The sequence below is a fragment of the Anomaloglossus baeobatrachus genome, chromosome 4 (genome assembly GCF_048569485.1).
Source record: "Anomaloglossus baeobatrachus isolate aAnoBae1 chromosome 4, aAnoBae1.hap1, whole genome shotgun sequence".
Taxonomy (NCBI): Eukaryota; Metazoa; Chordata; class Amphibia; order Anura; family Aromobatidae; genus Anomaloglossus; species Anomaloglossus baeobatrachus.
The window spans coordinates 8,304,196-8,330,072 of record NC_134356.1 but is presented as its reverse complement, the minus strand read 5'-3'; the positions used below and the strand labels follow the sequence as shown (position 1 = coordinate 8,330,072).

General features: G+C 50.4%; 1 protein-coding gene and 1 pseudogene across 3 annotated transcripts in view; one reads left to right on the top strand and one right to left on the bottom strand.

The window, feature by feature from the left end:
• Positions 1 to 274: 274 nt before the first annotated feature.
• On the top strand, positions 275 to 10,833 carry LOC142302481 (protein mono-ADP-ribosyltransferase PARP12-like; annotated as a pseudogene).
• Positions 10,834 to 14,135: 3,302 nt separating this feature from the next.
• Positions 14,136 to 25,877, bottom strand: part of BCL2L14 (BCL2 like 14) — a 37,457-nt gene continuing 25,715 nt past the window's right edge. For all 3 annotated transcript variants that reach the window (XM_075343551.1, XM_075343552.1, XM_075343550.1), the window contains exons 4-6: positions 22,561 to 22,628; positions 17,154 to 17,420; positions 14,136 to 15,225 (exon numbers count right to left, since the gene is read on the bottom strand). In XM_075343551.1, the coding sequence (XP_075199666.1) occupies positions 15,142 to 15,225; positions 17,154 to 17,420; positions 22,561 to 22,628 (419 nt within the window). In that variant the 3' untranslated portion in view covers positions 14,136 to 15,141. The remainder of the gene's footprint in view (positions 15,226 to 17,153; positions 17,421 to 22,560; positions 22,629 to 25,877) is intronic.

Sequence of the window (25,877 nt, the reverse complement as noted above, 5' to 3'; positions counted from 1 at the left end):
GGCGCTGTAGGAAGGGCGATCCTCATGGGTGGAGCTGTAGAAGGGGCAATCCTCAGGGGTGGAGCTGTAGGAGGGGTGATCCTCAGTGGTGGAGCTATAGGAAGATGCAGAGTTTATGGTTACACCTGGCTGTAGATGCTAAGTGGTCCTAGAAGTCTTTCCGCCCCATATGAGGAGATCAATCCTACAAATAATGTGATACTTTGGGGTGCGCACTGGTGAAAATCAGACCTGCTTGGAGCATTCATTATTTTCTTCATGTTTATTTAGAATGTGAATCGGGTGATCGCCTCGATATTATCCTCAGATCTGGAGCTCCGGTATCTCGCCAATAACGATGCTGTCATTCCATTTGTTGCTGGGAAAAATATCTATGAGATCTACTGCCAAGGTACGGACATGGATAATGTAGTGATTAATGGCATTATTATCGGTGTTGGCTCCAGAACGGCCGCAGCGCTCAGTGAACTGGCCAAATACTTTTGGCATCAGCCTCCAATAATGAAGATAATATGGAGTATTCCTTTGGGATTTGAGGTTCCCCTTTAACTATTGTCTAGTTTTATAGATATGAAGCAGAAGAACGTTGCATACAAGACGGAGAGGGACGTGCGCAGGAGACCGAGATATCTGAGCTTTGATGATGTGAAATTATTAAAAGGAAGGTAAAGTCATCCCATAATATCACAGATGGAGAGATTAGTGACTCTTCAGAAGTTTCACGAGGGTCAGTGGGTGCTCTTGTGACCACACGGACCAGGGCTCATCCCACTGAGCGCTCGCACTCCTTCCCCGTGGGCAGAACACTACTCACACATTGGTAAGACTATTGGTCACCAACAGGCAAAAACATATCGTACATTCCCAAATGATACAAGCAACAGTCTCACCCTTCTGCTGGCCTGGCAGGGATTAGAGTCCTCACCAGTTCGGGGCTTCCGAGGCCATCTATCCCAGTCCAGCAACATCCCGCTTTTGGCAGGTACCCACTGAGATTAGATAGCGGCAAGCTTAGAAAGTTCTGTAATTCCCCATCTGGAGCCAAAGTTCCTTGGTTGGGGGCATGTAGAGTCTCACCCTGGTGACTGAAGCAAGGCCCTTTTATACCACTCAGTTCTTTTACAGGATTGGTGGAGATGGCTGTTCTCTCATTGGTCACTAGTTCAATCCGACTGCATAATTTTCCTCTGAGGGGCTGAGAAATACACATTTACAGACAATAAGGCTCCGATCAGTCTGGGCAGAGACAATGGCTAACTTCTCTTGATATAAAAAAATAGGACCCATACATCTGGCCTAATTAAGAACAGTTCATCTTCATACTAGTGGCCAAATGCTGAGTCGTCACATTCCTTCCCCTTCTTAATTGGATGGAACCTGGCAGTTGATTGGGCGGCCAGACATGATATGCTATCGATCATCTCTGTCCTCTTCTTATACCAACATTTCCATAATCTATGCTCATTGGGCACTAGTTGAATCCAACTGCATAATTTTGCTCTGAAGTATGTAGTCAGAAGGGCTGAGAAATACATATTTACAGACAATAGGGCTCCGATCAGTCTGGCTAACTTCTCTTGATATAACAAACAATAGGACCTATACGTCTGGCCTAAGTAATAACAGTTCACCTTCATACTAGTGGCTAAACACTGAGTTGTCATATTCCTTCCCCTTCTTAATTAGTCCTGATAAACTGTTGGATCCTGGCAGTTGACAGGGCGGCCACACGATATGCTACCGATCATCCCTGTCCTCTTCTTATACCAACATTCCCATAATTGTTGCTCTTTCAGTGGTGAGGTCAGCAAAATAGGCTGCCATCTAAGCATCTCCCCCTGATATCCTCCCCCAGGCGGGGCAGCCATACTGCGGACAAGCTCTCAGAATTTATGGGACAAAAGGGCACAGCTTAACCATTGAGGTTGGGAATGGGGGTTAAATATGGAACAGGTGGCAGAAGGATCAGCATCAAGGTGCTGCTTGGTGATGGCTGAGACATATTGACTGTAAAGTTCTTGTCCTAGGTCGTTCCTCAAAATAACAGGTGTGGCAAAGCAGTCCGTGAGCCAGACTTCAAACTCTCCCCAGTCAGTGCCCCCATCCAACTGCACACATGCCAGAGGGATGTCCGAGCACTGGCCACCATTCAGGGAGGTGGTCACTTGGCGGTCTGATAAAGGGTGTTCTGGTGGAACAATATTTGAGCTGTCCAGAGTGATGGAAGACTCAGTGTCTCAAAGTCCCTGGCCCTGTATGTCACCGGAGATAGCATCCCTTAGATAAAGTTCCTCGGCTGGGGGCATGTAGAATACTTCTCTCTGTGATTTTCCAGTTCCTCCGTTGGGAGCATATAGCCTAACCCTGGTGACAGAAGCAAGGCCCTATTATACCACCCAGTTCTTTTACAGGATTAGTGGAGATGGCTGCTCCCTCATTGGTCGCAAGTCCAATCCGACTGCATAATTTTCCTTTGAACTATGCAGTCAGAGGGGCTTAGAAAATACACATTTACACACAATACGGCTCCGATCAGCCTGGCAGAGACAATGGTTAACTTCTCTGTCTGGCCTAATTATTATATATGCTGCGTATGTGTATATATACACTGTGTGTATATATGTGTGTGTGTGTATATATATGTATGTGTGTGTGTATGTGTGTGTGTGTATATATATATATATATATATATATATATATATATATATATATATATATATATACCGTATTTTTCGCTTTATAAGACACACTTTTCCTCCCAAAAATTTGGGAGGAAAATGGGGGGGTGCGTCTTATAATCCGAATATAGCGGTACCTGGGGGTCCTGTCCGTGCGGCGATCGGGCGGCCGGGTACCTGTGCTTGCGTGCAGTGGCAGCCTGCTGGATGACACTCTGTGCGTGCGGGACGGGCGGCTGTGCAGCAAGTTACCCAGTTTGTCCGCAGTCCCAGTTTCAAATGATGGCGCCGGGAGCGGGCGCGTGCGCAGATGGAGCTCTTGGATGAGAGCTCCATCTGCTCATGCGCCGCTCCAGGCGCCATCATTTGAACCGGGACCGCAGACACTCACTGCACCGACCTGCTGCACGACTCACCCGCCGCCGCTGCTACTGCTGCTGCTGCCACCACCACGGGCCCCGCGGCTCCTGCCACCACTTATTCCCCCCCCGACTCCTGCCAGCCCGGACGCCACGGCACCTGCCACCACGGACCCCGCTGCCACTGACCCACCGTGCCTGCCAGCACAACCTCTGGCTCCTGTGACCCTGCTTCACCACCACTGCTGTCCCCCTCCAGTAAGAGAACACCGGAGTATAAGACTGACCCTATTTTTCTTTTTTTTTTTACCTTTTTTATGTCTAAGTTTGGGGTGCGTCTTATAATCTGGTGCGTCTTATAAAGCGAAAAATATGGTGTGTGTATATATATGTGTGTATATATATATATATATATATATATATATCTCTATATATATAATTGCCTTATTCTGTCTGTCTGTCTGTCTGTCTGTCATGCTCCAAAATTGTGTCCTTACGGTGACACAAAGCTGATTGGCCGCTGGGCTCGCCATGGCCCCGCCCCCCCCACACCGATTGGCCGCTCGCCCAGGCTGCGCCCCCACACGGATTGGCCAGCCGCTCGCCCAGGCTCCGCCCCCCCCCACAGATTGGCCTCTCGCCCCGGAACCCTGCAGGCATTGGCAATTCGACCACGCCACGCCCCGCCCCCCTCACGCAATGCACGCTAGCTCTGGCCCCGCCCCCTCCCTCCCCCCGCGCATTCCCCGAACTGACACGGCTGTCACCGAGGTGAGTACTGTACTTCCCCCCCCCCCTCCCCCCCCGCGCATTCCCCGAACTGACACGGCTGTCACGGAGGTGAGTACTGTACTCCACCACCCCCCCCGGCCCCCGCTCGCACGGGAGTGGTGTGGATACGTTGGTAACCATGCTCGCATGGTTACAAGCGCATCAAGGTCCTGCTGCGGCGGAAGATCCACACGCACACACATAACAGCACACACACAAACATACACACACATCAGATCACACTCACTCTCACACACACCTCACACACACCTCACACACACCTCACATCGCATCCACACACTCACAGCATCCGGCGATATCGCTTGCTTCTCGGCCTCGATACTGTGCTGTTGTGACCTTCCAGGACCTGACGGAGGATCACATGGCCAGAGGCATGTGGTATCTACGGATGTTGTGAGTGTGAGCGCGTATGTGCGATATCGTCAGTGTCTGTGTGTGTGAGTGGATGCGATCGGGTGTGTGTGAGTGGATGCGATCGGGTGTGTGTGAGTGGATGCGAGCGGGTGTGTGTGAGTGGATGCGATCGGGTGTGTGTGAGTGGATGCGATCGGGTGTGTGTGAGTGGATGCGATCGGGTGTGTGAGTGTCGGCAGAGGAGCACGGCGTGCTGGAGGAGGCTGGGACCAGAGAGGCTGATCATGGGGAAGGCTGGGAGGGGGAGGCTGATGCTGGAGGAGACTGGGAGGGGAAGGCTGATGCTGAAGGAGGCTGGGAGGGGGAGGCTGGGAGGAGAGAGGCTGATCCTGGGGAAGGCTGGGAAGGGGAGGCTGATGCTGAGGGAGGCTGGAAGGAGAGAGGCTGATGCTGGGGGAGGCTGGAAGGAGAGAGGCTGAGGCTGGGAGGAGAGAGGCTGATGCTGGGGAAGGCTGATGCTGAGGGAGGCTGGGAGGGGAAAGCTGATGCTGGGGAAGGCTGGGAGGACGGAGGCTGGGAGGAGAGAGGCTGATCCTGGGGAAGGCTGGGAGAGGGAGGCTGATGCTGGGGGAGGCTGGAAGGAGAGAGGCTGATGCTGGGGGAGGCTGGAAGAAGAGAGGCTGATGCTGGGGGAGGCTGATGCTGGGGGAGGCTGGAAGGAGAGAGGCTGATGCTGGGGAAGGCTGGGAGGAGAGAGGCTGATGCTGGGGACAGAGAGGAGAGGCTGATGCTGGGAGGAGAGAGGCTGATGCTGGGATGAGAGAGGCTGATGCTGGGAGGAGAGAGGCTGATGCTGGGGGAGGCTGGGAGGGGGAGGCTGATGCTGGTGGAGGCTGATGCTTGGGGAGGCTGATGCTGGGGGAGGCTGGAAGGAGAGAGGCTAATGCTGGTGGAGGCTGATGCTTGGGGAGGCTGATGCTGGGGGAGACTGGGAGGGGAAGGCTGATGCTGAGGAAGGCTGGGAGGGGGAGGCTGGGAGGAGAGAGGCTGATCCTGGGGAAGGCTGGGAACGGGAGGCTGATGCTGAGGGAGGCTGGAAGGAGAGAGGCTGATGCTGGGGGAGGCTGGAAGGAGAGAGGCTGATGCTGGTGGAGGCTGATGCTTGGGGAGGCTGATGCTGGGGGAGACTGGGAGCGGAAGGCTGATGCTGAGGGAGGCTGGGAGGGGGAGGCTGGGAGGAAGGAGGCTGGGAGGAGAGAGGCTGATCCTGGGGAAGGCTGGGAAGGGGAGGCTGATGCTGAGGGAGGCTGGAAGGAGAGAGGCTGATGCTGGGGGAGGCTGGAAGGAGAGAGGCTGAGGCTGGGAGGAGAGAGGCTGATGCTGGGGAAGGCTGATGCTGAGGGAGGCTGGGAGGGGAAAGCTGATGCTGGGGAAGGCTGGGAGGACGGAGGCTGGGAGGAGAGAGGCTGATCCTGGGGAAGGCTGGGAGAGGGAGGCTGATGCTGGAGGAGGCTGGAAGGAGAGAGGCTGATGCTGGCGGAGGCTGATGCTGGGGGAGGCTGGAAGGAGAGAGGCTGATGCTGGTGGAGGCTGATGCTTGGGGAGGCTGGGAGAGGGAGGCTGATGCTGAGGGAGGCTGGGAGGAGGGAGGCTGGGAGAGGTAGGCTGAGAGAAGAGAGGCTGATGCACACACACACACACACGAGCGCGCACTGCACAACACACCACACACCACACACACACACACTGGGAACCACAAACAACTGCCCTACACAGACACCCACACACACAGACAACGCTGCACACACACAACACCCAACACACAAACACCGCGGCACACACAAATATACGCACATACCGCACAACACACACATTGCACAAAACATACCTCCCCCCAAAACACACCACACACACACAAACCGCGCAACACACACACAACGCTACAGACACAGCGCTCCACAAACAACGCAACACACGCAACACACATACAACACCGCTCTCACCCCCCGTCACACCCAGACAACACCCAGAACATGTACAGCGCCTACACAAACACTTGGTAACTACACACAACAATATCTATATATATATATATATATATATATATATATATATATATATATATATATATATATATATATATATATATATAACAAAAATCATACATGAACTTCACAATACGTAAATTCTAGAATACCCGATGCGTAGAATCGGGCCACCTTCTAGTATATATATATATATATATATATATAATTACACATTATTTACAGTATGCATATAAACAAATACATTTCTGGCTTTAAAACATTTGACACCTGTGAACGTTTGGGGGCGCCGAATGCCACGCCTATCCAGCTTTGCTGCATCCTACATTAAATAATTAAATACATTACACTTTTATATACATTACACCTATCATACAATAGCAGTACTCCGTAGGAGTGGACGTAGCTCGGCCACCTCTTACATACCCCCATCCTTTAATGTCGTCCGTCCTTGGCTGATTCGCTCAGAAAGGCGCATAACATCTTTTTTCCTTTTACTCAAAACTACTATTCTTTTTACTGAGATACTTCTGTCTTCCTAATCCTTCTCTGCTCACTCCTGCCTCCTTGTCTCCGTCTTCCTGGTAACCACTCCACTACTTGCCTCTGTTCCTGTTCTATCCTATTAACTAACTGCCACTGACTCCCCACTCCTGCACACTTGGTCCCTAGTTACACTACATTAAAACATCCTATCTTATTACTGCTATATCTATCCTATCCCTAACCCTTTATCTACCAATCTCCTGGCTCTACACTACATCTCCCGCTTGAAACAGCACGAGGGGCCAACATTCTACATTACACATTATTTACAATACCCGAAGCATGCATATAATCAAATACATTTCCTTACTGCAGCGCTAGGGGCCCCAAATGCCACGCTCATTCAGCTCTGCTACATCCTTCATTATATATAATACACTTTTTCTATACATTACATTTATTTTACAATAACAGTACTCCATAGTAGGTGACGTAGACCCGCTACCTCCTACAATGTTATACATAACAAGTCAGACATTGGCTTTATATTAGAAGGAAATGTGGTAACTGATACAGATAGTAGTCTGGATGTGGTACTTACAGAGTGGAGTTCTTTTGCTATTTTATCAAACTTTTTTTTAACCTTTTAGTACAAGATCGTCAGTAGCTAACCCCCCCGAAATTAGGAATGTCCCCCCGGAACACAGACCTGTACCCAAAGGCCTGGGACCCAGAGTCCATGCCGGAGATCGGCGCTTAGGTAAAGTGCGAATCTCCAATGACGTGTGACCGGAGGACGTGGGACAGGAGGGGTCACTGCTCTTCTTCTATCCTCTATAGAAAGTTCTTCTCTCCAACACATCCATCGAGTTCTTGTTATTTGGTACCGTCTTCTCCAAAATGACCAGCGGGCACGAGGTGAAGAGGATGTGACGTGTCCAGAACCCATCTCTGTGGCAGGTGTTCCAGTGGTACGTCCGCCCTCCACCCTCACATCTGGAGGGGGTTATATGTGCCCCGTGTACGGAGGTGTAGATCATAGGTGGTGCTGAACCAGGAGGCCCCAGCTGATGGTGGCTCCATTTCTTCATTACTGGTGGCAGGACCTTACAGATGGAGGATGCTCCAAGTCACAGTAATCTTACATTTTCATTTTTGTGGCTTTTTTTTGTAATTCTTTCTTTTTTTTAAGGCAAAAAGAACAGATGAAAAAAGTAAATAACGGACAATACGCAAAGGAACTCCTGTTGTTTCATGGCACAGACGTTAAGCACATCGATGCCATCTGTGATCAGAATTTTGACTGGCGCATCTGTGGCACCCATGGCACCTTTTATGGACAAGGTAGTAACAAGCATCCCCAAAAAAAATGCCCTGATTGTTAAACAGCTTTTTGCTCCCCCCCCCCCCCCCTTTGGAAACTATAGATGACTTGGAAATAGCCCTTGAAGGTTGATCCAAGAAAACCAATGGATAGTTGACTGCATACTGACTTCTGTGGTCCCGAGAACAGAGCTGTGCGGCCTACAAACCAGGCTCTGCGGCCTACAAACCAGGCTCTGCGGCCTACAAACCAGGCTCTGCGGCCTACAAACCAGGCTCTGCGGCCTAGAAACCAGGCTCTGCGGCCTAGAAACCAGGCTCTGCGGCCTAGAAACCAGGCTCTGTGGCCTACAAACCAGGCTCTGTGGCCTACAAACCAGGCCTTGTGGCTTACAAACCAGGCCTTGTGGCCTACAAACCAGGCCTTGTGGCCTACAAACCAGGCTCTGTGGCCTAGAAACCAGGCTCTGTGGCCTAGAAACCAGGCTCTGTGGCCTAGAAACCAGGCTCTGTGGCCTAGAAACCAGGCTCTGTGGCCTAGAAACCAGGCTCTGTGGCCTGCAAACCAGGCCTTGTGGCCTACAAGCCAGGCTCTGTGGCCTGCAAACCAGGCTCTGTGGCCTGCAAACCAGGCTCTGTGGCCTAGAAACCAGGCTCTGTGGCCTAGAAACCAGGCTCTGTGGCCTACAAACCAGGCCTTGTGGCCTACAAACCAGGCCCTGTGGCCTGCAAACCAGGCTCTGTGGCCTGCAAACCAGGCTCTGTGGCCTGCAAACCAGGCTCTGTGGCCTGCAAACCAGGCTCTGTGGCCTACAAACCAGGCTCTGTGGCCTACAAACCAGGCTCTGCGGCCTACAAACCAGGCTCTTCTTTGTTCTATATTGACTGGATCGGAGGCTCACACACTCAACTTTTGACCATTCATTACCTAAGGCCTAGTTCAGGGTTAGCCAGGCTCAGGTATCCTGCTCGGCGCATAGGTGCGGAACCAATCTAGGAATGTCAGTAGAGCCAGGGGCCATCTGTAGGTCTTATCAGGGGTCTCCATCTCCCCCTTACCTTAGAGACAGGCTTTCTCTCTTCCTTCCCCTCCCTTTTTGCCGTTCGCTTGGTAGTTCCCTATACGTAGCATGACAGTTTCATATTAGAACTGCAGAGGCGGGGTCCTGGGCCCCAGTACTCCATTCTGGGGATCACTTGGGGTTGTACTATATCAGGAATAACCCTTGAGCCTCATGCTCAATCAGATGCCACCTATCTATGTAGCCTCTATAGCAGACAATAGAGGAGCTGCTCTAAATATATGCTCTGTATGTAAACCACTCCCTCTTTGAGCTCCTCTTCAAGAGGATCCAAGGCACTTTTTGGCAGATATGAAGACCACCTGGAATGGAGTGTCAGCGGTCCTTAACGAGGACACTTTACTAAATGTTTCATGTTAACCTGGACACACAATGTAAAATTAACTGCAAAGTAGAATTGTTTTAATATATTTTACCTAACAAAGTATTTTGCATCTAAACAGTTAATTTTTTTAAAAAGTGGGTGTTACCAGAAAGATTTCACTGGTGGGCGTGTACCTTTTCCTCTTTCCGAGGCTGACCAATCGTCTGCTCTCCTCACTGCAGAGTGATGACATGGGCTGGCCAATGCAATCGTGTTCTTCTTTTCCCAGTGTGTTGCTGCTTGTTTATGATTGGTTGCTGTCATAAAGGTGAAGAAGTTCCCGCCTCCAGTGAAATCTCTCTGGTAACGCCCACTTGGACTTATATTTTTTTTTTTGTTGTTTAACTGTTTAAGTGCCGAATACTTTGATCACTAATATCTCCACAACAGAAATGTGAAATTAAAGAAAAAAAAAAAGGAATTATTCTGCTCCTCGGGGCCAATTACATCGAATGTCAACATAAAGAGGACTTTTCAAAAAATAATATAAGTGGATTCACGAAGGTTCATTATTTATTAACAAACACATCAGAAAGGTCTCATGTAAATGGAGGCAGGTTCCGTGTAAGAATGTGGATAACAAGCGTTGTATTGTGTTAGTAGTTTGGACACTTTTCAGGTTACTTTGCAGTTATATTAGTTATCTATACGCTTTTGCGCCTTATACGACTTTTATCTCACACCATAACGGCCCCCTCGGGTTTGTGTCATGTGGGATATTCTTCTGATGAGATCTCAAAGAAACCTCTTGTAATCTGTCGTCGTTCTCCCCTTAGGAACCTACTTTGCCCGACACGCCATGAACTCCCATAAATTCACCGTTCCAACGTCCAGCGGGACACGGATGATGTTTATAGCTCGCGTGCTGGTGGGAGACTATGTAACAGGAGACCCCCAGATGAAGCGTCCACCGCTGAAACCCGGAAGCAGCACGCGGTACTATGACTCCTGTGTGAACAATGTCACTAAGCCACAAATCTTTGTGGTGTTTGAGAAGCATCAGATCTACCCGGAATATCTCCTGGAGTACGAAGAGCAGAAAAAGGCCTAAAATGATCAAGGTCCAACTGGCGGTGACATTAGATCTCTTCAATGAACCACAATAGAATAGGAGAAGTAAAACATAAAGCTAATGCACCCCTGCAGCTTCAGACCTGGCGGCATCGGGCATCACCTGTAATGCTCCTCATTACTGTATTTACTATGTAAACCACACTTTCCAAATGGAACATGGAAACGCCTAATTACATGCTCAGGTGTATACCGGGGTTGATTCTAGCTTTTCTCTTTCCTAAGGAAATATTTTGAAATGTCATCCCTCCCTCCAGTGCAATATAAATTTGCAGTGAAGAAATGCATTGCTGCTATTGTGTTTTTTTTCTGTTGTGGTGGGGGGGGGTTTGCTTTTACAGTATTCATTCATTAATATTTAGTCCCTGTACAAGACTTGGATCTGCAATGTCTGATCACATTCTGCAGTGCCACAATATAGCAGTATATCGAAGGAATCACTGTCTCCTATGAAGATATACATCAGAACCACAAGACGTACATGATTGCAACATCAAAACCACCATTAGTACATATATACATCACCAAAACCACCATAAGTACATAAACACATCACTGTTGTGAATACATTTGAATTAGATTCCAGTTTGGGGCCCCCTCTTGTGGTCAGTGCTGGTAGTGCAGTTGACTTACTGAATGCCAATCCTCCTCAGCTGTCTGTTTCCCAATCAGGCCATTCGGATTGTGCCTATATAACTGAGTAGTTTCCTCCTGTTCCTTGCCAGTGCTCAATGTATCTCTTGTGTGCTAAGGACAATCTGAAACCAGCCCTTTTCTCTGTGTCTACCAGAACTCCTCTCAGATAAGTTGGTCTTTGTACCTCTGCTTATGGTTTTCACTTTGATATTTTGCCTGTGTGGAGTTCCTAGTGGAATTGGATTATTCCCTGCTGGGAGTATCTGTGTATCTTGCGCCATGTTCTGCTATGTATTGTGTTTTGTCATGCTTGCTACTAAATTCAGTCCCTCCTCTATATCAGTGTTTTTCTTGGATCCCAGTAACACCAGAGTACTGATGTAGTGGGGGAGAGCCTGTGTAGGCTCAGTATTTTTCCATATCAGGCGTGCTGGTATGTACTAGGATTTTTACGACTGCAGTCAGTGCTCTTTCCTATGCAGATAGTTTGGGCTTCATCTTTGCTGAATCTATTCTCTAGCTACGTATTGTGTTTTCCTATATCACCATAGTCTTTACATGTGGGGGGACTATCTCTATCTTTGGGGACTGCTCCGAGGCAGATTAGCTTTTCTAATATTCTCTCTGTAAGAATATTTAGTTCTCCGGCTGTGTCGAGGCGACCAGGTCATCGTAGGCAAGCCCCACGGCTATTTCTAGTTGTGTGTCAGTATTAGGTCTGCAGTCCGTTAAGGTTCCCTCCACTCTTTTTATTTTTTGGGTTTCCGAGTTTTCGTCCTTTTTCTGATCCTCCTCTGTCACTAAATCATAACACATCACCATAGTTACCATCTGTGCATGAGTACATCACCAGAAGCACCATCAGTACATATATAGATCAGAACCATTATTACCACAAGTATACAACACCAGAACCATTATCACTACAATTATACAGTACCAGAATCACGACCAGTACAGGAAAATAATGCCAGAACCAACATCAGTACATGTATCCATCACCAGAAACACCATCATTACAGAAATATATCGCTAGAACCACCAATAGTACAGCAATAGATTACCAAAACCACCATCAGAACATGAACAGTGTACCAGAACAATTATCAGTCCAGAAGCACATAATGGAACCATCATCAGTACAGGATTACAGCACCAGAACCACTATCAGTATATGAATGAATCATCAAAACCACAGTCGGTACAGTAGCTTAGCACTGGAGCCATCATTTCTATGTGAAAGCAACATAGGAACCACCATCAGTATATGAAACTATCAGCAGAAGCATAGTCAGTACATGAATAAGTCACCAGAACCACCATCATAAAATGTGTATATTACCAATTATTACCAATATATTGATCATTATCGGTCCCACAGCAATTAGGGACCCTACCTGCCATCTCCATCCTGCCTGGTACCTCAGCCACCGTCAAAGAATCGAGAAAAGTGCAGACTTGGTTCTCTGAGTTTTATGGGTGCTCCAAACATAACACCACACACACCGTACCTTCCTGTACCACCGTGCAGCAAAGAATAACGCTCCAGCAGCGGCACAGAATACAGGTCCAGTAGCACAATACCGCTCCAGATGCAGCACAGAATACCACACTAGTAGCAGCACAGAATACCGCTCCAGCAGCGGCAGCACAGAATACCGCTCCAGCAGCAGTGGCACAGAATACCACACTAGTAGCAGCACAGAATACCGCTCCAGCAGCGGCGGCACAGAATACCACACTAGTAGCAGCACAGAATACCACACTAGTAGCTAGAAATACCAAAGTACAGCACAGTTACTGCATTGTAAAATTTGGCTTTTCGGAGGAGACATTCTGTGCTGTACTTTGGTATTTCTAGCTACTAGTGTGGTATTCTGTGCCACTGCTGCTGGAGCGGTATTCTGTGCTGCTACTAGTGTGGTATTCTGTGCTGCCGCTGCTGGAGCGGTATTCTGTGCTGCTACTAGTGTGGTATTCTGTGCTGCACTGTGGTATTTGGCTCTTCTGGGGAGACGCTCTACGCTGCTGCATGAGATTTGTTTGGCACATGTGGAGAGGTACTTAGTTACTGCATTGTAAAATTTGGCTTTTCGGAGGAGACATTCTAAGTACCTCTCCACATGTGCCAAACAAATCTCATGCAGCAGCGTAGAGCGTCTCCCCAGAAGAGCCAAATACCACAGTGCAGCACAGAATACCACACTAGTAGCAGCACAGAATACCGCTCCAGCAGCGGCAGCACAGAATACCACACTAGTAGCAGCACAGAATACCGCTCCAGCAGCAGTGGCACAGAATACCACACTAGTAGCTAGAAATACCAAAGTACAGCACAGAATGTCTCCTCCGAAAAGCCAAATTTTACAATGCAGTAACTAAGTACCTCTCCACATGTGCCAAACAAATCTCATGCAGCAGCGTAGAGCGTCTCCCCAGAAGAGCCAAATACCACAGTGCAGTACACAAAATATGCACCAGGAGCGCCACATCTCCCCAAACTAAAATGTGAGATGAGCGTAATGATACGACAATGTAACAAAAAGTTACGCACCCTTCTGAGTCTCCCACGCACCAACTGCCATGAGGCGATCGCAGGGAGCAAATGGTTAATCACAGCAGCTGTTGGGGAGGGAGGGGACTGCTGAAGACCCCTAACTGCCATCTTGACCCTCCCGTGAAGACAAGCCACAGACTGGCCTTCATGGAAGAACTGATTTCACTGCAGAGTGCAAAAATGTTGTTTTGTATAAAAGTGACTGAAGATTGAAGTCTAAGGAGGACACAAAATAAATTCAAAATTAAAAATATATATTTATTGGAGTCTATTGAGCACATTTATAATGCAGACACCGCCTTTTTAATGTCGAAGTGACCCCAACCTATGTGGCTCGGAGACAACCGATGGTTAGCAGCGGTAAACAGCGGCGTATTTAACCACTCCCTGCGGTATTAGACTTTATCACTACTTGTATTTTATAAATTGTCCAAAAATTATCCCTTTTTGGGGCATATTCAAGCAATACTTGTGTTTTATCACCGGCGGCGGAAGACGGAGCATTTTCACACAACTGGGGTGCAAAATTATCCATGTGAAGTAACAATTTGCTAAACAAAAAAAAATAGCTTTTTAACAAGCCGTCCAAAAATAACAGAAATAACAGGTGTACTGTGCTGTTTGGAACATAATGAAGTGATTGTTTTTCAACAAGGAGTCAAAAATGATCCCTTTTTGGGGTCTGCTTCTGGATGGATAATCACAAAATGATTAGGCAACTGTAAAGGCTTTTTTTCAAGCTGCCCAAAAACTATCCCCTTTTTTTACGGAAGATAAACAGGTGAACTGTTTTGAAAGAGAAGAAGTTATGAGTTGTTGTTGCCAAGTCTTTTAACATATTAGCCCTGGTTTGTAAGATTAATGTAGAGAGTACATTGCCCTTCATCGGTAGTAGTACTGCCTGGCACTCTGAAATACAGTGGGCAGGCAGGTGGCTGGCGTGGCTGTTCTGTGGCTGCATAAGGAGCAGTAGCAGTTAGGATAGTCAGACGGTATCCACGATTTTAATCATTGGCATCAGTCGGTGTATCCATGTCACACTGAAGCACAAGCTCCTCCCATCTGACTCCTTCACATCCCAGGAGTCCGTTGTATAATAAGTAGAATGTTTTTTTATTTTATGACAATTATACTTATTTTTTTAACCCTTGCATTGACCTGATCCACAGGCCTGGTCCATTCATCCACACACTCAACTATTGTACCAAGTCCCATTAAAAAAAACCACTATGTAATGTAAAGAAGTATCCTCCAGACCGGCTGCCGGCGGTCACCGGGGGTCCGTCCTTCGTACCCATTTTGGCACTGGGGGAGGCACATGCTGTGTCCCCTTAAAATAAATATGTCCTGAGAGTCAGATGATGAGGTAAGTAGTCCGTGCATCGGGAGGAGGGTCAGATCGCAGGATTGGTGCAGTGTTTGGCTCCGCCTTCTGCGCCCTCTTCCTCCTGGGTAACGGCGGATTCCATAGCATTTTCCTAAAAGATGGAGACAAAATGTGAGGTGAGGAGTCGTCTCATTACTCTCCCTTCACAGCTGCACTGACTGCTGGGGTCTATGGTGGTCCAAAATCCACCTCCTGCTCGGTCTCCCCAATACTTTACACTGCATATTCACGGCTTTCCCCATTCACCGGCGTCTAATTGGATGCAGTCAGACCCCGCCCCCAGACAGCGCCTGTGATTTGTTCGAATCCCGGGCACTGTCTGCGAGTCTATATTGTGGTATAAAATAAATAAGGCGTAAGGTCCCCCCATCTATTGATACCAACACATAAAGCCCACAGCTACAGGCTACATCCCGCAGCCGTGCACTTATCTTGACTGTGTATCAAAATAAGAGGAACCGCATGTGGCTTTTTTTAAATTATTAAAGTAAAAACAAAAAAAAATTATATAAAAATATATATTCATGCGGTTCTCCCCAATTTTGATACCTAGCCTTGATAAAGCCTGACAGCTGGGGGCTAGTACTCTCAAGCTGAGGAAACCCATGGTTATTGAGCCCACCAGCCTAAAAATAGCAGCTTGCAGCTGCCCAGGATTTTCACATCCATTAGATGCGACAATCCCAGCGATTTACCTGTCTCTTCCTGATTGCCCTGGTGCGGTGGTAATTGGAGTAATAAGGGGTTAATCACAGCTCACAACTGACACTAAGCCCTAGATTAGTAATGGCAGCGTCTGAGACCCCCCCTCCCCCCATCACTAATCTATAAGTGAAAAGAAATAAAACACAAACACCCCAAAAATCCTTTATTTGAAATAAAATGCAAAGAAATACCCTCTTTCACCCCTTTAATAACCCACAAAATGTAAGGTCCCAAGACAATTCCAGCTGGGCTAAATCCAAACCTGGAGAGACCGAAAACATGTCCGAACTCTCCAGGCTCTGGGAAACACTGACAAGTGGGACCGGCTGGCAGTGGTGACATCACTCAGTTCACTGGAGGTCATACCTGGGTTTTCACAGTATGACCTTGGTGACCTGAGTACTGCACTCTGGCCACCGCATCCCCTCTCTCGGCCGGCACGGTCAGTGTTAAAGGGCTGGCGTGGTGCAGGACACGGTCCACGCTTTAACAGTGACAGAGGGTCTGGGAGTGTGAGGCTGCCCCACACCCCCCTTCTCCATCCCCCTCCTGGCTGGCACTGTCAGTGAGAGCCCGGGTATGACCTCCAGTGAACTGAGTAACGTCACTGCTGCCAGCCGAGTCCCACTTGTCAGTGTTTCCCGGAGCCTGGACAGATCGGACATGTTTTTTGGTGTCTCCAGGCTCGGATGTAGCAGAGCTGAATTGTCGTGGGACCTTGTGTGGATAACATCAGACCTGCAGGAAAGTTTTGGGGGTTAATAAAGGGGTGAAAGAGGATCTTTTATTTCAAATAAAGAATTTTGGGGGTGTTGGTGTCTATTTCTTTTCACTTACAGATTAGTGATGAAGGGATGTCTCATAGACGCTACCATTACTAATCTAGGGCTTAGTGGCAGCTGTGAGCTGTGCTTAACTCCTGATATTACCTCGATTGCCACCGTACCAGGGCAATAGGGAAAAGTCGGGTAAAGTTCCGGGATTATCGCTTCTTGTGGATGATACAAGTTTAGGCGGCTGCTGGCTGATATTTTTAGGCTGCGGGCACCCAATAAACATGGGTCTCCTCAGCCTGAGAATACCAGCCCCCAGCTGTCGGGCTTTATCTCGGCTAGCGATACTGAACCGATCCGATCCTTGGCAAGATCACTCATCTCTAATTAGGACATAGCTCTGCTCTCATCATAGATTCCATCCCAGCTACATGGCTCCAAAGATAATTCAAAAAATGCTTTACACTGCAGCTTTGCTTGCTCATATTACCCTTCATAGTCCCAGAAGAGCGCCCCCCTGGTGGCGGTGCTGCCATCTTACCCATCCACCGTGGTCCCTGATCCATTGGCTGTAATTTTCCTTGAGATATCTGGCTCCAAACCCAAACATCCTGTTCATAGGATGACTGCGGATGGCGGTGAGCTTGGTGGTGGCGTGGACGCACAGCGCTATCTTACTGCTCTGCGGCACAATCTCCGACTCCGAGGGCGGAATCATCTGCTCCACATAAGTCTCTGTAAGTTTCTGGAAGAAGTCGTAAGACCAAAAGTTCCGAAGTCTCTGGAGAAGGTTCTGCTCCTGGATGATCTGAGGAAAGAGGAGCCAGAGGTTGTGGGAGCAGCGACAGCCATGGAAATTATAGTGCAACAGCGCCGCCTGCAGGCAGAGGGTTGTCACTGCACCTCCTCTACTATATAACAGTGCCACCTACAGGCAGCCTGATGTCACTGCACCTCCTCTACTGTATAACAGCACCACCTACAGGCAGCCTGAGGTCACTGCACCTCCTCTACTATATAACAGTGCCACCTGCAGGCAGAGGGTTGTCACTGCACCTCCTCTACTATATAACAGTGCCACCTGCAGGCAGAGGGTTGTCACTGCACCTCCTCTACTATATAACAGTGCCACCTGCAGGCAGAGGGTTGTCACTGCACCTCCTCTACTATATAACAGTGCCACCTGCAGGCAGAGGGTTGTCACTGCACCTCCTCTGTAGTATAACAGCGCCACCTGCAGGCAGCCTGATGTCACTGCACCTCCTCTACTGTATAACAGCACCACCTGCAGGCAGCCTGATATCACTGCACCTCCTCTACTGTATAACAGCGCCACCTGCAGGCAGGCTGATGTCACTGCACCTCCTCTAATATATAACAGCACCACCTACAGGCAGCCTGATGTCACTGCACCTCCTCTACTATATAACAGCACCACCTACAGGCAGCCTGATGTCACTGCACCTCCTCTGTAGTATAACAGCACCACCTACAGGCAGCCTGATGTCACTGCACCTCCTCTACTATATAACAGCGCCGCCTGCAGGCAGCCTGAGGTCACTGCACCTCCTCTGTAGTATAACAGTGCCACCTGCAGGCAGCCTGATGTCACTGCACCTCCTCTACTATATAACAGCACCACCTACAGGCAGCCTGATGTCACTTCACCCCTCTATAGTATAACAGTACCACCTACAGGCAGCCTGATGTCACTGCACCTCCTCTGTAGTATAACAGCACCACCTACAGGCAGCCTGATGTCACTGCACCTCCTCTATAATATAACAGCACCACCTACAGGCAGCCTGATGTCACTGCACCTCCTCTATAATATAACAGCACCACCTACAGGCAGCCTGATGTCACTGCACCTCCTCTGTAGTATAACAGCACCACCTACAGGCAGCCTGATGTCACTGCACCTCCTCTGTAGTATAACAGCACCGCCTACAGGCAGCCTGATGTCACTGCACCTCCTCTACTATATAACAGCACCACCTACAGGCAGCCTGATGTCACTGCACCTCCTCTACTGTATAACAGCGCCACCTGCAGGCAGCCTGATGTCACTGCCCCTCCTCTACTGTATAACAGCGCCACCTGCAGGCAGCCTGATGTCACTGCACCTCCTCTGTAGTATAACAGCACCACCTGCAGGCAGCCTGATGTCACTGCACCTCCTCTGTAGTATAACAGCACCGCCTACAGGCAGCCTGATGTCACTGCACCTCCTCTACTATATAACAGCACCACCTACAGGCAGCCTGATGTCACTGCACCTCCTCTACTGTATAACAGCGCCACCTGCAGGCAGCCTGATGTCACTGCCCCTCCTCTACTGTATAACAGCGCCACCTGCAGGCAGCCTGATGTCACTGCACCTCCTCTGTAGTATAACAGCACCACCTGCAGGCAGCCTGATGTCACTGCACCTCCTCTAATATATAACAGCACCACCTACAGGCAGCCTGATGTCACTGCACCTCCTCTACTATATAACAGCACCACCTACAGGCAGCCTGATGTCACTGCACCTCCTCTGTAGTATAACAGCACCACCTACAGGCAGCCTGATGTCACTGCACCTCCTCTACTATATAACAGCGCCGCCTGCAGGCAGCCTGAGGTCACTGCACCTCCTCTGTAGTATAACAGTGCCACCTGCAGGCAGCCTGATGTCACTGCACCTCCTCTACTATATAACAGCACCACCTACAGGCAGCCTGATGTCACTTCACCCCTCTATAGTATAACAGTACCACCTACAGGCAGCCTGATGTCACTGCACCTCCTCTATAATATAACAGCACCACCTACAGGCAGCCTGATGTCACTGCACCTCCTCTATAATATAACAGCACCACCTACAGGCAGCCTGATGTCACTGCACCTCCTCTGTAGTATAACAGCACCACCTACAGGCAGCCTGATGTCACTGCACCTCCTCTAATATATAACAGCACCACCTACAGGCAGCCTGATGTCACTGCACCTCCTCTACTATATAACAGCACCACCTACAGGCAGCCTGATGTCACTGCACCTCCTCTGTAGTATAACAGCACCACCTACAGGCAGCCTGATGTCACTGCACCTCCTCTACTATATAACAGCGCCGCCTGCAGGCAGCCTGATGTCACTGCACCTCCTCTGTAGTATAACAGTGCCACCTGCAGGCAGCCTGATGTCACTGCACCTCCTCTACTATATAACAGCACCACCTACAGGCAGCCTGATGTCACTTCACCCCTCTATAGTATAACAGTACCACCTACAGGCAGCCTGATGTCACTGCACCTCCTCTGTAGTATAACAGCACCACCTACAGGCAGCCTGATGTCACTGCACCTCCTCTATAATATAACAGCACCACCTACAGGCAGCCTGATGTCACTGCACCTCCTCTATAATATAACAGCACCACCTACAGGCAGCCTGATGTCACTGCACCTCCTCTGTAGTATAACAGCACCGCCTACAGGCAGCCTGATGTCACTGCACCTCCTCTACTATATAACAGCACCACCTACAGGCAGCCTGATGTCACTGCACCTCCTCTACTGTATAACAGCGCCACCTGCAGGCAGCCTGATGTCACTGCCCCTCCTCTACTGTATAACAGCGCCACCTGCAGGCAGCCTGATGTCACTGCACCTCCTCTGTAGTATAACAGCACCACCTGCAGGCAGCCTGATGTCACTGCACCTCCTCTGTAGTATAACAGCACCGCCTACAGGCAGCCTGATGTCACTGCACCTCCTCTACTATATAACAGCACCACCTACAGGCAGCCTGATGTCACTGCACCTCCTCTACTGTATAACAGCGCCACCTGCAGGCAGCCTGATGTCACTGCCCCTCCTCTACTGTATAACAGCGCCACCTGCAGGCAGCCTGATGTCACTGCACCTCCTCTGTAGTATAACAGCACCACCTGCAGGCAGCCTGATGTCACTGCACCCCTCTATAGTATAACAGTACCACCTACAGGCAGCCTGATGTCACTGCACCTCCTCTGTAGTATAACAGCACCACCTACAGGCAGCCTGATGTCACTGCACCTCCTCTATAATATAACAGCACCACCTACAGGCAGCCTGATGTCACTGCACCTCCTCTATAATATAACAGCACCACCTACAGGCAGCCTGATGTCACTGCACCTCCTCTGTAGTATAACAGCACCACCTACAGGCAGCCTGATGTCACTGCACCTCCTCTATAATATAACAGCGCCACCTACAGGCAGCCTGATGTCACTGCACCTCCTCTATAGCATAACAGCACCACCTACAGGCAGCCTGATGTCACTGCACCTCCTCTATAGCATAACAGCGCCACCTACAGGCAGCCTGATGTCACTGCACCTCCTCTACTGTATAACAGCGCCACCCGCAGGCAGCCTGATGTCACTGCACCTCCTCTGTAGTATAACAGCACCACCTGCAGGCAGCCTGATGTCACTGCACCTCCTCTGTAGTATAACAGCACCACCTGCAGGCAGCCTGATGTCACTGCACCTCCTCTATAGTATAACAGTACCACCTACAGGCAGCCTGATGTCACTGCACCTCCTCTGTAGTATAACAGCACCACCTACAGGCAGCCTGATGTCACTGCACCTCCTCTATAGTATAACAGTACCACCTACAGGCAGCCTGATGTCACTGCACCTCCTCTGTAGTATAACAGCACCACCTACAGGCAGCCTGATGTCACTGCACCTCCTCTATAATATAACAGCACCACCTACAGGCAGCCTGATGTCACTGCACCTCCTCTATAATATAACAGCACCACCTACAGGCAGCCTGATGTCACTGCACCTCCTCTGTAGTATAACAGCACCACCTACAGGCAGCCTGATGTCACTGCACCTCCTCTATAATATAACAGCGCCACCTACAGGCAGCCTGATGTCACTGCACCTCCTCTATAGCATAACAGCACCACCTACAGGCAGCCTGATGTCACTGCACCTCCTCTACTGTATAACAGCGCCACCCGCAGGCAGCCTGATGTCACTGCACCTCCTCTGTAGTATAACAGCACCACCTACAGGCAGCCTGATGTCACTGCACCTCCTCTGTAGTATAACAGCACCACCTACAGGCAGCCTGATGTCACTGCACCTCCTCTGTAGTATAACAGCACCACCTACAGGCAGCCTGATGTCACTGCACCTCCTCTGTAGTATAACAGCACCACCTACAGGCAGCCTGATGTCACTGCACCTCCTCTATAGTATAACAGCACCACCTGCAGGCAGCTTGATGTCACTGCACCTCCTCTGTAGTATAACAGCACCACCTACAGGCAGCTTGATGTCACTGCACCTCCTCTATAGCATAGCAGCACCACCTGCAGGCAGCTTGATGTCACTGCACCTCCTCTATAGCATAGCAGCACCACCTGCAGGCAGCTTGATGTCACTGCACCTCCTCTACTGTATAACAGCACCATCCAAAGGCAGCCTGATATCACTGCACCTCCTCTACTGTATAACAGCGCCACCTGCAGGCAGCCTGATGTCACTGCACCTCCTCTATAGTATAACAGCACCGCCTGCAGGCAGCCTGAGGTCACTGCACCTCCTCTACTGTATAACAGCACCACCTGCAGGCAGCCTGATGTCACTGCACCTCCTCTACTGTATAACAGCGCCACCTGCAGGCAGCCTGATGTCACTGCACCTCCTCTATAGCATAACAGCGCCACCTGCAGGCAGCCTGAGGTCACTGCACCTCCTCTACTGTATAACAGCACCACCTGCAGGCAGCCTGAGGTCACTGCACCTCCTCTACTGTATAACAGCGCCACCTGCAGGCAGCCTGATGCCACTGCACCCCATGATTTACAGCAGATAGCAGGCATTGGAGGGTTTCCTATGTTCCCCATATGGCGTCTGTCATTCCTTATAGTATATAATATCACATCGCAGTAGTCACCTCGGCATTTATCTTGTCGCCTTCCGCTCTCAAAAGGATCACGAGATCTTCAATTAATTTTTCTTCACCTGGAAAAAAAAAAATTATCAGAAATTCCGGTCAGCGGCGGATTGTGACCCAGGACCGGGCGTCCGTCATACATTCACACATTCAGCTCTGCTACATCTCAACTTATATAATACAAAAACACTGCAGCTTTATGGAAAAGTCCAGGTGACGGCTGCTGCACCCGATACTGAGTTCACCCAGAAACCCAAACCCATCCGCCGGGGGTCATCCTGACAGGGTGCGGGTCCTAGATATCCCTGTCACTGTGGGGGCCTCCTATCACCCCTGTGCGGTGGTGGGCTTCCAGCAGAGCTCTGTATAGCAGACATCATGTGTCCAGGAGCAGACCACCACCAGGTCCAGAGCTCGCTGCACACGGACGATGTGACCGTGATCCGCTCTGGTCGGTGACTGCACCCGACCAGACCTGAGACGTTCAGAAACGTTTTCGGCTCTTCTGAGGTCGGCTTCATCAGATATCCTGGTGTAGTCGGGTTGTAGAGTGAAGGTGCGGCCTGAAGTCCTGGGAGGAACACTTGTTCTGTGGAGCCTCGGACAGCACCATCCTCCGACACCGACATGGTCCCCTCTTGTCATCAGGACAGTCTTTTGCCTTTTTTTGGCCAAAAGGATGTTTGTGTGTGTGATGGTGGGTTGTGTGTGTGTGTGATGGTGGGTCGTGTATGTCCAGATGCTGGGAGTGTTGCCTTGTGTGTACATTGTCCTGTCTGCGGGTTAATCACCCCGTGCAGTGCCTTTGTCCCTACGTCTGGTGGAGGAGGGCCTGGAATCCACCCAACCTCTTTGCTTACCTGGGGCATTATTCAGTCAGGCTGGGAACGACAAGAGAGAAGGATTGATTCTCTGAGGGAAAAGCGGAGGCTGTGGCCTGCACCCCAGAGAGACTGTGAGAAACCCCCATTTCCCAGGAAAAGGACTGCTGGAGGAGTGGAATTGATCCCCAGGACATTTATGCCATTACTGGACTACTTTACCCTTTGTGTAGTGGATTATTTTATGGACCTTCTGGATTGTTTGGAATAAAGGATCTTTGGATTGTTTAAGCATTTCTCGCTCTGTTGATTGTATGATATCGGAGAAGGACCCCGTTACAGTGTGTGGGGGGTGTATGGTGCGGCCGACCCTGTTCTGCATCCACCTTTATTTATGAAACTATGCAGTGTTTGAAATTGATGTGACGGTGTAATGTGTTCACACAGCCACTAGGTGGCCACAGTGCAGTGACTGCTTCCCTGGTGCCCTCGGGTTAGGTAGGGGTAACTGCAGGGAGGAATTTCGTGAATATAAAGGTCAGGGACCCAGGACGTGACAGGAGAGTCCCCAGAGGAGAGGAAAGAGGCAGAAGCTGCAGCTGTGGGAGGCGCAGTGACATGGGGCCCTGTAAACAGCATTTGGCAGGGTCCTAGAGGGTGTAGAGGATCGGTTGTATCTGTGTCCCTAGAAGAGGGTTGAGTCCGGGCGCTTCTGGCATATACCTGAAGAAGCCCCTCAGTCGGTGGAAGGTCATTTGGCTCTAGAGAGCAGGGATCGAGTGTCCGCCGCAGGAACGCTGCCATGAAAGGCCCCTTCAATAGTTCCATACTAAATCCCTGTGTGAGGGACGAGGGACGGCCCAAAAGGACGACTGGACTCATCCGTGCATCATGAAGTCAGCAGAGGATGAGGGGCTTAGAGGCCGAGTACCAGGGCAGAGTCGGCCGATAAATCGACGTGTAAGACTGTTACTACCGGAAACCTCCTCGGGGAACACGAGTGTGAGATAAGATGGTGGAACAGTCCGTGTCTATACACCCACACGAGAAGCAACGATATACTGCACTGGAGAGGCGAGCGGGGCGCAAAGAGGGACCACCAAGCCTCTGTGAGGACTACAGCTGCCTCCATCCGCCCCTCCTGAGCGTTCCGGAACTTTCCGTCCTACTGTGAAACGCTTTATTCTGTGATAGTGTATTCTGGAGTCCGAGCGTCAGGAGAGGCTCGGCGGGACGTCCATGTCTCGCTTTTTCCTCCATCCCCTATATTGGGGGCTCGGTAAGAGGGACAGGAACGTCGACAAACTGGTGACTCTATAGGGACATTATCCGAGAGGGAAAGTCAAGGTAAGAACAGAAGTGGATGGAGCCTATCCCAAATCTGCAGAGACTGTATGGAGGAACGTGAGGTTCTGTCAGCTCCACCACCGGGCGCAAGGACTTGTCGTCAATTCAGGAGGTCTCCAATCTATCATACACGCCGGTGCTCAGCGCAAAACTCCATCCCCACTGGACAAGTCCAACCTCCGTACGCACCAGTCCCACCTCCGTACGCACCAGTCCCACCTCCTTACGCACCAGTCCCACCTCCTTACGCACCAGTCCCACCTCCTTACGCACCAGTCCCACCTCCTTACGCACCAGTCCCACCTCCTTACGCACCAGTCCCACCTCCGTACGCACCAGTCCCACCTCCGTACGCACCAGTCCCACCTCCGTACGCACCAGTCCCACCTCCGTACGCACCAGTCCCACCTCCGTACGCACCAGTCCCACCTCCGTACGCACCAGTCCCACCTCCGTACGCACCAGTCCCACCTCCGTACGCACCAGTCCCACCTCCGTACGCACCAGTCCCACCTCCGTACGCACCAGTCCCACCTCCGTACGCACCAGTCCCACCTCCGTACGCACCAGTCCCACCTCCGTACGCACCAGTCCCACCTCCGTACGCACCAGTCCCACCTCCGTACGCACCAGTCCCACCTCCGTACGCACCAGTCCCACCTCCGTACGCACCAGTCCCACCTCCGTACGCACCAGTCCCACCTCCGTACGCACCAGTCCCACCTCCGTACGCACCAGTCCCACCTCCGTACGCACCAGTCCCACCTCCGTACGCACCAGTCCCACCTCCGTACGCACCAGTCCCACCTCCGTACGCACCAGTCCCACCTCCGTACGCACCAGTCCCACCTCCGTACGCACCAGTCCCACCTCCGTACGCACCAGTCCCACCTCCGTACGCACCAGTCCCACCTCCGTACGCACCAGTCCCACCTCCGTACGCACCAGTCCCACCTCCGTACGCACCAGTCCCACCTCCGTACGCACCAGTCCCACCTCCGTACGCACCAGTCCCACCTCCGTACGCACCAGTCCCACCTCCGTACGCACCAGTCCCACCTCCGTACGCACCAGTCCCACCTCCGTACGCACCAGTCCCACCTCCGTACGCACCAGTCCCACCTCCGTACGCACCAGTCCCACCTCCGT